The sequence below is a fragment of the Simochromis diagramma genome, unplaced genomic scaffold (assembly GCF_900408965.1).
Source record: "Simochromis diagramma unplaced genomic scaffold, fSimDia1.1 OVJJ01000304.1, whole genome shotgun sequence".
Taxonomy (NCBI): Eukaryota; Metazoa; Chordata; class Actinopteri; order Cichliformes; family Cichlidae; genus Simochromis; species Simochromis diagramma.
Window position 1 is genome coordinate 5874356 of NW_024387030.1, and position 14061 is coordinate 5888416.

Genomic DNA, 14061 nt, shown 5'->3' on the forward strand with positions numbered 1-14061 from the left:
TCCACACTACAGAAGCGAGGGACCATTTGGCTTGTTATCAGCGCTTAGTTCAAAATCCTGTATGCCTGAGGGTATGGGAGCCCAATAATGCCTAGGGAAACTGGCACTTTGCTCATCTGGAAAGACAACATTAATGCTGAAAGGTGTATATATAGGTTTTAGAGCAACATATGCTCCCATCCAGGAGACATCTTTTTAAGGGTAGTCATTAAAAAGATGTCTCCTGGACAGCTTCTTGTAGAAGAGTCCGGGTGCTGAACTGGCCTGCCTCTTCACCAGACCTGTCACCAGCTGAAAACGTCTGGCACATCATGAGAAACAAAATACACCAAAGAAGACCTTAATGAGGACTGTTGCACACCTAGAAACCTATCAAATAAGAATGATAGAAGAACATTCCTCTCCCAAAAATTGAGCAACAAATCTACTAAGTTGGTAAAAGAGGATTAAATGTTGCTACCATTAAATTCCAAATTTCTTAAAATTTTCACAGTTTAAACATCTAATTTGTTTTGTGTTTTTCTGTGTTCTTTGAATAAAATATGAGTTTACGTGAGCATGCATGTCTGTTTTCTAGCTAAAATGATTTCACTCAGGAGCATGTTATGCTTTTTAGTTGGATGAAAATCTACATCTTTCTTATCCAAGTCAGCTGTAAAACTTTTTTCACCTCTTTCCTCCCTTCAAAGGTTTTCAAGGGAGAGGAGGGTGTGTTTCAAATCTCCGGTCTCCAGAGCAACACAGACTACCGTTTCCGTGTGGGTGCCTGCCGCCGTTGCCAGGATACGTGCCAGGAGCTGTGTGGACCACTGAGCCCTTCCTCTTTGTTCACGCTGCGTCGCCAGGAGGCAGCATCATCAGGAGAGCAGTGTGCCGTGGAAGCAGGCAAAGGAGCGGGCCTGATCTCGAGCGACGAGCGCTTTGCGGCGCTGATTGTGTGTGTGTTTGCAGGCTTCTCCATCCTCATGGCCTGCTTGCTACAGTACTTCTTCATGAAGTGAGGGAATTTTTAATTATAGGATAGAAAGAGAAAGCAAAATCGCAGAAAAAAAAACTTTAAAAAACATCTATGAAAGAACCGAATGAAATCAAAACAAACACTTGAGATGTACATTCAACGCTATCTATGATTTTTTTTTGGTTATTTTTTGATTCAGGCTTTTCCCACCTTGTTCCTGTTGTCTTTTGCCTTCACTCACTTTGGACTTTTTTCCTCTCCGTCTCTGTTGTCTTCATATCATTGTCCGTCTCATTTGTTAAGGATTTCTGTCGAGGGAAGCCTTGTCTGAGCTGTACCTCGTTTGGGAAAGAAAGCTGATAATCAAGCCTTAAAATAGCTGTGAGCAAAACAGTTGCTCTCCAGACTGACTTGCATGTTTTTATTTTGTATCTTTTTAAGACATATTCACTTAGAGAACATATATTTCTTGATGGTCATTGCCTTACTTTTTTGGTTTATTTTTCAGTGTTTAATTTGCATTTTTTTTGCTGTAGTCTTTATTCATTCAGCCATATTCCAGTGTAGGCCTTCAAAGCTTTAGTTGTTCTTACTTACCCAGTTTGTTACAACTCTACAGGCTGTCAGACATTTCACGCAATCTGCACCCGTTCTCACATGCAGACTGACAAATACCCAGTGCACAGACAAAGGTGCAGACTTGCATGCATAACCATGCACACATATCCAATTACACTCATGCAATGACAATGAGAAAGACATTTCATCCTAAGAAGTAAATCACATATCTGCTTAGCTTTTTACATTCACTCATTCACTCTTTCAGCTACCAAAGTGATGCAATCCATGTATGGTTTAAGATGCTGCTATCCTTTGATTTTATTATATCTACAAAAGAATGGAAAACCAGTAATCTAATATATGAACTCTATATATAGATATGTATATTATAGCAAATACTATGATGCTATAAATTGATGTAATATAAGTGATGGCAATGTAAGGTCTGAAGTACAGTGTAAAAGGGGGAATAGTGGACTCTAGGTGCTCATAGACAGCAGCTCTGAGGTCAGCTCAGCAGCTTGCACATTTAGTTGAAGGAGCCCTTAAACACTTGTCTTGGTTCAGAATATGAGCCCTTGAAGGTATTGGTTTGTGAGGCTTAAACTGGCTTTGGGGAGCCGGGCTGTGATTGTGATCGGCTGCAGCAGACAAGGAAAGGGCTGGGCTGAGCATATTTTGGGCCATTGGTCAGTTCTTCTTTAATCTACCATCTCAAATACCATTGCTCCAGCCTATTTATCTGTAGCTTTACTAGCGATATGTACGTAGCTCCACAGACCCAGAGGTGCTAACAGTCTGCCAGCTAACCGGCCTTCTCAGAGCTGTATGGGTGTTAACTAGGAAAGCCATTAGGAGTTAGCTTGTGCTTTAGCCCCCACTAAGAATTAGCCAGCCAGAGCAATGCTAAAGCTGTTTCTCCTTCCGGCTAGCCTGTCAATTGATGCATTTAAAGTCTATTCTCCTCTTTTCTCATTTCCCACCCGTGATTATCTGTAATTACCCTTTTTGCTCTGGCCACTTTTCTCTTGCTTTCGATCCATCCCATCTGTCTGCCCATGCACTACTCTCACTTTCCCTCTCTTCTCTCTCTCTCTCTCTATTAAAAGGTGCTTTATTGATATGTAATCAGAGTAGTAGCAAGTCTGTGGTCTCTCCTCAGACGGACATGTTCTCTGAGGACTTGAACTAATGTTCACTAACCAAACAAGCCTTTGACAGGACACAACTCATCAGAACAGGGCATTCTAACACACATAACAGCCCCTCACCTCCCACCCAAGTCCCCAAAACCCTTTTTAACCCCAACCCGAAGCAACAAAGCCAAGGCACAACCCAATACATGCCCTGATAATCCAAAGAAGTCACCCTGACCTGCGTAATTAATGTGTGACATGTTTGTCGGATGGGGTGCAGGGAGTAAAAGGGATTGGATGGGAGACTGAGGTAATGATTAGCTCTGATTGGCAGCCTGTACTGTACCTCAGGGATAAGGCCTCACAGAGGGGAGATCTAATCTTGTCATCCCTATTGCTGTCATCATGATAATTTATCATTTTAGCTTCTTTTCTTCTTTTTTTCTCTCTTCCTTCCCTTTGTTCTCTCATTTTTGATGCTGTATCTTGTGCTCTGTCTGTGCTGTGCCTTGCTCCTGTATGTGTCAGTAAGTAAAGTGGTTTACTAGCTTAAAAAACCTTTGCCAAAGTTGGTGGGAAAGTAAAGGTAGAGTTCTTTTCTAGGTTTTATTTATACTATATATTTGCATACAGTACTTTACATGCCAATTACAGTGCAATCTTCATTTATTTATTGTTAAAAGATTAAGAGACAAGTGTAGTTATATACTAATTTTTTCTTGTAGCATGTTTTTTTTTTCTTTTGTTTTAATGGATGTATGTTAGATTGTATGATTAAGGCCAGCATTCCTTATCTCAGTAACCCTTTAAGTATTTTTCTTACAGCTGTTGGGAACCTGTAGCTCATCAGTCCATGAATTGCAGTTATCATTGCCGTTTCAAACATTTAACCAAATTGCCTATGTATTTTTATTTTATTTTATTTTATTTTTTACATTTCCTGTTTTGGCTGTGCACAGGCGAGCAGTTCTTGAAACGCTTAGAGAAACATGTAGCAAGCCAGGTCTTATGGTCAATTCAAGTCATCTGTTTTGGGATAAACGTTGCTGCCTTTGGCTTTTGTTCTGATTAGTGTTATAATGAAGCTTCTGATATCTATTTTTACTGTTTTAATGCCAAAGTGCAAACTTTTTATGTCCACTAGTTGTTGCGTTTTGAATCGTCTAAAGGGTTCTGAGATGTTCTTCTGCAGCGACACAGCATTACGACTATTATCATTATTCTTTCTAAAGGAAAAAAAAAACATTAACTTGATCTGTGATATTTCTTCTTTTCATATTATCTTTTATTGTTTTGTTTTGTAAAGCAAAATGTGCCATTATGAAATGTGTAGCCCCTTTCGGTGGAGTTTTTTTTTTTTTCCGTTTTTTAATTTTTACACAACCTGATTTCACACTGAAAGGTAAAGAAAGCAAAAACAATCATACGATGTTTTCCGGCAGATGATGAAAATAATAATATTGATAAATCCTTTTTCAGGCTTGTGCTGGTATAACAGTAGTGAGCTTTTTTGTGTCCGTACATTGCTAAGAGATGATATACAGAGATATCTATAGAGCTATAGAAGAAGAGGGTAAATTCATTATGACTAACAGAGTTGAAGCACTTTTTTATGCCAAGCATTAGGCTTGATGAGGTAAATATGAGCGATAGGAAACGCGATCCTTTGCTCTATTCCAAACTCTACTGCCAACACTGTCTGTTACTTTTATTGGCATTATTCTGTTATTGGCATCACTGTGACATTGGCATTACTGGGGCGCTCTCTGCAGAATGCACAGTACAGCCACAAAGAAAGGAAAGTTTATAGGGAGTATGGTGCCTTTGTCTGATGTGTTCATTTTGTGTCTGCCTGTTGCATTGTAATTGACAGGTGACTTGTGAGGTGCCCTTTCCTTAAACTCCTGATGTTATGTTGCCCAACACTACCCCCTTTTAAGCCTTAATTCCCCAGTGGAAGAGCAGAGGTTTGCTTGGTGTATGGTCATTGTCGGGCCAGTTATGCTAGTGTTAAATAGTCCAAGGTTAGCACAGTGTTAACAAAAAGGCATTGTGTTTGTGGGCAGGGTACTCCCTTGATGTGCATTGTTGGGTTTTTTTTGCGTTTTTTTCCCCCAAATACAGGTGATTTTATAGAACCCCAGCCTCCCTACTCACCACCCTGCAGGTCCTGTACATTTGGCGGGTATGTCAAGAGTGAGAGACAATGTTTTGCCCAGCAACCCCACGTCTGTGCCTTCTGATCATTTTTTTTTTTTTTTTTTTGAATGTTTTGTACATGTAGAGATTTTGACTGAGAGATTGGCGATTTGACAAACATACAGAGACTCACAGGTATTTAACTATTTTTTAAGTAAGACAAAAACAGAAACATATTTTTACCTCACAATTAAAAAATAAACATTCCAACGTTGTCATGGTCTACGAATTGAGGAAAAAAAGAAATTCATGCATTTCTTCTTGTATTGTAAATGTTAGACAATTTCATATGCATTATATAAAAGAAACTGCCATATCAATTTTAATGTATAGATTTTTGCAAATACTACCCTATGTATGTAAGACGTAACTGTATCGGTAGCGTATATATAATATATTTATGCCCAATAAATGTTTTAATTTTTTTCTGTCTTTAATTGCACTGTTTATTGAATGTCAACATTACGCTTCAACACAATGATGCTCTGCAGTTTGTTGGTTTGTTCTTGTTTTGGATAGGACTTCCCAAACCAGCTGAATACATCAATATATGGTGGAGAAACAAGTATAAACACACTTCTGACATTCTCTTTGGCAGTATTGATTTGTATCTTTCAGATTTAATAAGAGGGTCATTATTGTCATTTCATCTGCATCATCTTTGTGTACTGTTGTAAACATAGAGGACTGATAATCAATATTTATAATATTAGGGTTTAAATTAGAATTACTCAGCTGGAGAGCTCATCTTACGAGCACTGTAATTCATTTGAAATTTCACCGCAAATCATTAATATAATAGTTTTTGCCTTTAATTTGTCACTTAGGGTTCAAGGATTTGAGGTGAGTGTAAATGTGTGTCTGTGAAGGTTTGTCATGTTGAGATTTACTCTCTGGTGGCCTTAATACTGTTTAACCAGAAAGCTGTGACAAGACTAAATCACAGACTTTATGCCCTGCTGGCCCTGAAGGCAGCCGGACAGAAACTGCAGCACTGCAAGCTCAATATTCCTCAATCACAGGCAATCCAAGGGCATCAGAGGAACATTAGTCTTTTTGTCTTAACAAAAAGACCATAGATTACATTTATGAAAGAAAATCAAACATTTATTTTCCTAGTCAAACTACAAATCCTTTTTTTAAGTGCACTGCAGTAGCTTTTGTTGAACAATACCGTTCTATAGGTTAATATGGTATAAGTCTAGTGACTGGAAGTGGTAGGATTTCACTGTCGGGTGTTCCAGTTTTCACATTTTTGATGCAGGAACCTTTTTCCAAAGATTCCCGAGAAACAAAACAAAAAGTGTCACTTTGTGGCTTTCAAATGTTTGGGTCAAAATTGATAGCTTAATAATTAACAGTCCAGACTGCTAATACACTGATAGGGTTATGTACGTATTCCTCATGGGGAAAATCAACATTTCATATTCATTTCATGTTCAAAAGTCTATACTGAACTATTTAGACTTAAATTTTTAAGCAATTGTTTTTGTATTAACAAAAAACTGCAGGCTGGGTTTTTTTTTTTTGTACAGACTGATGTTTATAATGATGCCTTTAATGTTTTCACTTGACTATCGAATTAAATGTAAAATTTAGCACAGACACAGGGTGCTTGTCCCAACCAGGATGAAGGAGATTGACAATAACTTTAGGTGCCACTAGTGTGGACACAGATGCCTAATCTTATTTGAACGAAAGCTTCTTGGAGGATTCTTTTTGTCGTCATCATCAGGAGACTGATGAAAAAATATAGCTGCGTTTGTCCTGGTCTGAACCATCTGCACTATCCCATTCGCAGATGACTTCATTTTTGGTCCACCCCTGAGAGTGTACTTGTAAACAGTCAGTGTGTTGGTATACCAGCAAACATTAGCTTGTCTGAACTGGTATCAAAATAAAAAAAAAAAAAGGTGCTGCATTTTTAAAAATACTTATTTAATTCCACTCTCATCCTAATTGTGTAATGTTCATTTATCCACACTCACAACCTTCATTTAAACAAGCTCTTATGATTTCTGACTCACTGTTTGAGCCTCTTCTCTTTCACCTTGTGTTTTATTGTCCATTTCCACTGAGGTATTTCATGTGGACTTTCGTGTTTCAGATCTCTTCTTCTCTCCACCTTTCATCCACCTACTTCTCCTGTGAGTTACCAACTCAACGTTGAGCTTTAATTCCCTTTGAATCCTTCATTACCTTTCATAGTCATTCTAATTTTCAATCTGCTGAACATTTTTGCACTCAAAGGCTTTTGCTGACTCCCCTGTAAGTGTTTTGATCAAGTACCTGAGGGGAATTTAGTGATGAATGAGTGCTCTTTTGAGGTCTGCTTCATATTGGCAGCACCTGCTGTCTTATAAGCTATCTAATGTGATAGAATGGAGCCTGGTGGCACCAAGAAAATCCTGTCAGCTGAGATGGGAGAGGCACATTGCAGTGTCCCTGTGGCCACTGTTAAACCCCTTTGAGGCCAACATTTTATAGTGGGGTACTGCTGGGCCACATGGAGAAACGACTGCATACCCTATTGTTATCTTTTGTTATTTTTTAATGTGACTGAGAAGGATTTTACTGGTGTTTGTTGGTTTAATAACCCCGATTGCAGTTTGCATCTCATATCTGCTGAGGACAACTTTCTGACTGTCGAGTCGGTTACACAAAGAATATGAATACTGTGTACAAAAGAGGAGGAAACTTTTTGTTTCTTTTACAAGACATTATCATAGACATACACATTAACTAAGTGAAGATAGTCACATAGATTTAAAAAAAAAAAGCAATAAATTTTGACTGTTAATAAGTATGGATTGATAAAAGCATGTCATGTTATCAGTATATGGTCATAAACATTCATTTAACAGATACATTCTTCAAAGTCATGAGGCCATGTTTTAAATCAAGGAAGCTGCTGTGGTGATTTGGACTGCGTAAACCACCTGAGTGTACTGCATTACAAAGCATCTATATACAAATTATAGCAAAGATCTTTTCGACAAGGCTCTTTACAAATCACTTTACAAAATGTACCACTTTTACATTTCCACCTGTTGTGTTATCTTACACAAGCTCAAAGGAAAATCTATTTTAAAACTTTTTTATACATTGTTGTAGCACTTCATCAGACTGGAGAACATTTAAAATCACTTTACATGCCATGATCTGCTGTTTAATCACCCATGAAGACTTTTCATCTTCCAGGCTTTAGTAAATTGTTAAATGAGAAAAAGAAGACACATATTATACAGTTTACATCGTGTGAGAACTCACTTCTCTCGTTTGTCAGTGGAAAACCATGTCTGCTAAAGATAGCTGTGAAGCCTTGGGGTAGCTTACAGTGGAGGCTACTTGTATAGAAGCAGGACTAGTGAAAATGAATGTTTTTGTTGCCGTAAATATGGCTGCAAAAAGCATGATTGCTATTGGTAAATTAGACAAATTTATAATAACGTTTTGTGTTTACAGCCACAGCAAAAGATAGCATTGTATGCTTAATCAGTGCAACATATGTAACTATAGCTGGTGACTGAAAACATGTGGATAACACTGCTGGAAAATGGTGCACAGTTCACATGGCCCAGAAAGTGACTGCTAACATGTTTATTTATACATTAACAGGCAGCGTTCTTTGTGTATGCACCAGACCTAAACTTGCAGAGTCATAAGACCTGTAAAAACCTTTTGCGATGCTACCTTATAGGACCCCCCCCCACACCCCCTAATACACATTTCTGATGGTCCTACAGATTAAACAGTGCTGATCATTTAACAGTGAAATACATTCAACAAGATCAGAGACTGATACATATTTTGGAAATATAAATTGTCTCACAATCACAAAAAAATAAGCAAAGGCTGTGCACCACAAAGATTCACAAGAATACTCACAGGGACTGTTGACTCACCCCATTGATCCCAAACACAGCATTGATTTGAATATAAAAGTGCCCACTGGGAATTTTGACAACTTATAACAGTAACCCACGACATCTTCATGTAACGTGACTAAAAGCATACCCAAAAGCATGACACTTGGCCTGCATAGCACATGCAAAAATCTCTTCCACACACATGCACATACACACTGCACCTCTGCCTCTGTCTTAATGAGTACAGAGCTGTGCCGCAAATTCTACAGTGCTTTCTTTGTCATCCAGAATATAAATGCAGTATAAGGCATTTGTAGATGTGCGTGACATTTATACGTGAGCACACAGGCGTGCGTGTCTGTTTTTGATTGATATCCTGTAAGCATTTCAGGCCAGTGACTTTTGCACTTCACCAGTTTTGCTTTTCAATTGTTTTCTATGAATAGTGTGTGGCACTTGCTGAAATAACCGAACAAGACAAGTAACTGAGCAAATTGTATTTAAAAGAAAGCGTTTTATGCATATGGAGCGTTTATGGCTCGTGCTTTTTTAATCATCCTTTTTGATTCCAGTCAAATAAAGGCAAGTGCTCACCACAATTTTGCATCGCCCTGACAGAAATTTTGGCCTTTACGTGAGTAATGTAGATCCACGACTAATAGCTTTATTCATTACGCCAGCCATTTAGGCCATGCATTCAAAAGCTGATTGTAGACTCTGTCCAGCCGTTTGAGCCATCTCCCTTCACAGTGCTCGCTGTGCGACCCCGTGGCGGCAGGCTGTCGGTCAGGCCGAAGAGGCGCGCCGCTGCACCCCGATATTTCCACGACATGGTGTTATAGAGGATGGGATTGATGGCAGCACTCAAGTAAAAGAGAACCACTGACACCAAGCTACAGTACTCGGATAACAACGACAGCAACGGGGAAGGAGCATCCAGAGAGCGGAACTGCAAGTAGCGACCCACATGGAAAGGCAACCAACACAGGACAAAGGCCAGCACAACAACCACTTTTGGAAGAAAAGAACATAAAAAGGGGCAGGGGTTAGTCAAAGGAGATGCTGATTAACATTTTCTACCTAAACATATATATCTTTATTTGGAAATTTGAACTGATATCACTTTAATATAAACACAGTTTAAAGCCCTAAGGTGTCTTTCATGTGTCGACAACTCAAACTCGAATCATGTAAGAACTTTAGAATTTTTGCATAATTTGCGCGTTCTGGAAACTTACCCAGCATCTTTATGGTCTGCCTGTTGCTCTTGTCCCTGTGAGACACGCGGTTGCTCATGTTCGTCTCCCGGTGCCTTTGCCACAGCCGACGGCCTATCAGGCCGTAGAGCACTGTCAGACAGAACACGGGCATGAAGAAGAAAACGGAGCTCAGCCACACCATGGCCCCCATCAGACCGGATTGCACAGCATAGTGCGTCATCTTACACTCTCGGGTGTCCTCAGCCTCCAGGAATAAGTTAGACTCATTCACCCACGAACTGAAGTTTAGTGGCCCCATGGTGTCCTGCTCTACTCCCACCATGACAAACACAGGGCCTGCGCTCAAAAGGGACACTGTCCATAACAGACAAATCAAGGCTCGTACGCGCCTTTTGGTTACCAGAGCCTTGGCGCGCAATGGGAAACAGATCGCTAGGTAGCGCTCTACTGACAGGGCGGTGATGCTGAGGATGGTGGAGTAAGTGCTTGATTCTGACACAAACTGAAAGAGTTTGCAGAGCGCGTCTCCAAAGCGCCAGGGCCTGTATCTCCACATGCGGTAGAGGTCAAGTGGCATGCAAAGGAAAATGAGTAGATCGGATACCGCCATGCTGCACAGGTACAGATTGGTGGTCGTGCGCATGTCCCGGTACTTGCTGACCACCAAAATGGTCATAACATTCCCGGCCACCCCTATCAGAAACAGCAGTGTGCAGGCGACGGTGATGGCCGTTAGGAGAGGAATTGAATAATAATTGAGAGGGGGCGGGGAAGGGTCAGCTTTGCTTATGGTATTGTTGGTCTCCTCCCAGGTGCAGTTATGGTGGAGGCACTCCAGTTGGCTGGGCCAGGAGGGCATTGTTGCATCTGGGTTATTCTCCCGGCCGCACCTGACCCTGACTGCTGATGTCACCCTGGATCTGGGACTCTTCATGCCCCTCGATGCCGCACTCACCGGCGTTATTCATTGTTTGATTTCCGGAGTTAAGAAAAACGTGTAACGGAGGAGATCAGGCGTGAACACAAGTAATATCCTTAGTGGTGCAAGCAATCCTGTGTAGCCTAACACTTCTTTAGTTTGAAGATCAAACACGACATAGACGGTGTTGAACAGACTATAACAGAAATATGAGGCCATCTCAGATCGATCCGAATTATCCACCCCATCTTCATAACGCACACTAAAGTGTTCCAAAAGTACCTGAAGAGTAGGAGTGATGGTTACAAAATGCATTACATCCGGATATTCGCAAGCTATAAATCGCCAGCCGAATTTTTTGGGGATGTATACTCCAATAAAAACGGATATGACAGAAAATAAAAACAGATCTAGTATTTAAAAATCTAACATTTAAGCGCATCTTATCTTCTCCATCTTTAAAAAAAATATTTGTGAAACCCACCAGAAGCCTGAGGTCCTTCATGCGCTAAGAAGCCCCAAAGAGTCCCCATCAGCGGCAGCAAGTCCCCGCGTTTGCACAAAATAAAAAGCAAAATATTGGATCGGTTGACGAGTTGCATCTGGCAGCATGTGATGGTGAGTCAGACTCAGGGTCATAATGATGCGGCAGCAGCAAAAAAACATCTGTCCTGCAAATGACAGTGGCGCTCAAACTCAGCCAAACACAAACGGGCAAATAACAACTAGCGTGAAAACAATCACTGTCTGACGGAAGGGAGACAGTTTAATAAAACTCACAAACACCACGAAAGAACGATGCATTGTCAATGGAATAAAAAATCTAAGAGTCCAAATGGTCAAAGAAGAAATATCAGTCAAGACCGATGAACAAAATCCACCTTAACACCAGACTTCTGTTCTGCTCCTGTAGTTATGGTGCATATCCAGTGTGTGGATCATGATTCCCGGTGCGCAAAACATCTTACTCAAGTGAAGTGGTTGTGTTGTGGGGGTCTGCTCTGAGTGTGATGCTGCAACACCACCTACCGGTACTGTTACAGTGATTGGTAGCGGTTTCAGCATTTTAAGCAATTATGCCTTTTGTGTTTACCACCAGCCAATGAGAAAGAGTATTCCTCATTAGCATTTGGAGAATAATTCGACTCTCTCTCTGTTTTATGATGTGATGGACCGAGAAGACAAGGAAAGTCAGGCAAGGGTTAAAGTCCATAAAAAAAAACTTGGTTAAATTATACAAAAAATAAAATAAATAAAAATACAATAAATATTGGGCCCATAAAAGAGGTCAAAGTAACAAAACTCTACTCAAAAGCTGGCAACAAACACTAACCTACCTAAATGAGACAAAAGGGAAACTTAAACTGATCAGCCCACAAAGACACAAAAAGGGTTAGAACGCGCCAAAACCTAACTGAAACTAACATAATAAATTCCATTTCCCACCCATGATCCAGAGTTGTCGTGTGATCCAATTTTCAAGTCTCCACATAGGCTTTCTCCGCCCGTTTTCCACCTCTTAGCTCATCAACCAAGGGCCTGGAAGCAGCTGCTGCTGAGGTCTCAAATTGTCATGCGCCCTAGAAATATGGATTATAATGAATGACCCCTTTGCACCAAGCAGAAAAAGACACTTTCTTTTCTGGTTGCCCATTACCTATTTAACTTTCACAATATATATCATATGTTGCCCTAAGAACTGGCACGATAACTGATACAAAAAACAAAACAAAACAAAAACGCAGGTAACACTAACAGAATAATTGATAACGATCTTGTGCATTTTCAGATTGCCATTAAAAATATACCCCCTGATATGTTCAGTGCTGTATAAACATTCTCTAGTTTGGACAACAATGTACATTATACCATTTCCCACAACGAAATAACACCTATTTCTTCACTGAAATGTTCAGAATCTAAGAATACATGAATTTGAATAAACATGTGTTACTTTACAACAATCTCACCTACAAACCTACTTTGCAAAAACAATTTAAAGCTTATACTTAATAGCTACTTCTTAAATGGTTAAGAAAATAGATGGATAGATAAATAATATTTCTCAGTTTACTATATTCAGTTAAATATAGGAAACAAGTAATTTGCAAACCATTGCATTCTGTCTTTATTTACAGAAGTAATTTAGAATTTTGGGTTGTAGATCAATATACACTATGAATGGACTTCAAGTTGCCAAATCACATTTGTATAAGTTGCCTATTGGAACCAAAATGACCTCCAAACTTGTGGGGCTTGTCACAAAAAGCCCAACAACATAACTTCCCCTTCACCATGTGATAATTTCTGGGCACGTTCTGGCATCTCTGCTCTACTAACTAACAATAGAGAGTGTAAGTCAGCAGTATAAGAAATGCAGTGAGTGAATGTATGTGTGCAAACGCCCAAAAAGGTGGATGGAAGGCAGACCAATCACCACAATGCAGCTTTTCCGGCCCCGGCCCCATTGAACTGGTTGGTCTAAACTAATTACATAATTACTCTACTAGGGTAGGTTAGGATTGCTTCGATAAGAGTGAGAGGCTTATCACCAATTTTAATGACATATAATTAAGATATATCAGATTATTTTCCTTTTGTCTTAAGCAAAAACAAAAATAAAATAGCAAAAATCACACCTTTGACTGGCAGCATAGTTCTGTTTTTCCTGCACGGATGAGATTCTCATGTTTCAATTGCTGTTATCTCTCTGCCCTTTGCTCAGTGCTTACCAGCTGACACCGTTTATGACCACTGAATTATGATGTGTGTGTGTTTAAGCGAGGAGACGAAGCCGGTTAGTTAGAAATGACTTGAGAAAGACTGATCTTGCTGTCGTTAGCTTTCGGGACAGCCGTGCTTTGAAGGTTTCCGGTATGTATCTGTCATCATTTGATATAGATGTGTGTACAGACCATTGGATGCGTGTGTTTACACATGCAAGTGCGTATTTGTACAATGGTCTAAAGCACAACTTTAGACATTTGTACTGCACAGCCAAACGTCGTGGTTTGGTGTGCCCATAACAACTGAAGTAATGCCAAATAACAGACTGACTCACTATTTACATGGACAAAATTGGATTGTTTCTAAGACAACACGAGTTAACAGCAAAACTGGTTGTATTACCTGTTATGTCATGTTTTTATTTTAGTGTCGGGATCGATTTAATTTCTCAGATGCGTTTCTTTTTAGTAGA

At 39.8% G+C, this 14061-nt stretch overlaps 3 protein-coding genes across 3 annotated transcripts in view; 2 read left to right on the forward strand and 1 right to left on the reverse strand.

Annotated features, from left to right (window-relative positions):
• The window catches only part of fndc3ba (fibronectin type III domain containing 3Ba), a gene marked incomplete at its 5' end in the record, with an annotated part of 45404 nt that extends 40125 nt beyond the window's left edge, over positions 1-5279 (forward strand). The window contains one exon of the mRNA XM_040041615.1: positions 690-5279. Coding sequence (XP_039897549.1) covers positions 690-1001 — 312 coding nt within the window. The remainder of the gene's footprint in view (positions 1-689) is intronic.
• Positions 5280-9288: 4009 nt separating this feature from the next.
• On the reverse strand, positions 9289-12826 carry ghsra (growth hormone secretagogue receptor a). Its single transcript, XM_040041554.1, has 2 exons — positions 9962-12826; positions 9289-9734 (listed from the first exon to the last, which is right to left on the reverse strand). Exons 1-2 carry the CDS (start codon positions 10875-10877, stop codon positions 9421-9423), a joined length of 1230 nt encoding a protein of 409 aa, XP_039897488.1. The 5' UTR covers positions 10878-12826; the 3' UTR covers positions 9289-9420.
• Positions 12827-13712: 886 nt separating this feature from the next.
• The window catches only part of pld1a (phospholipase D1a), a 31107-nt gene continuing 30758 nt past the window's right edge, over positions 13713-14061 (forward strand). Inside the window, exon 1 of the mRNA XM_040041914.1 lies at positions 13713-13736. The gene's annotated coding sequence lies outside the window, so the exon portion shown is untranslated. The remainder of the gene's footprint in view (positions 13737-14061) is intronic.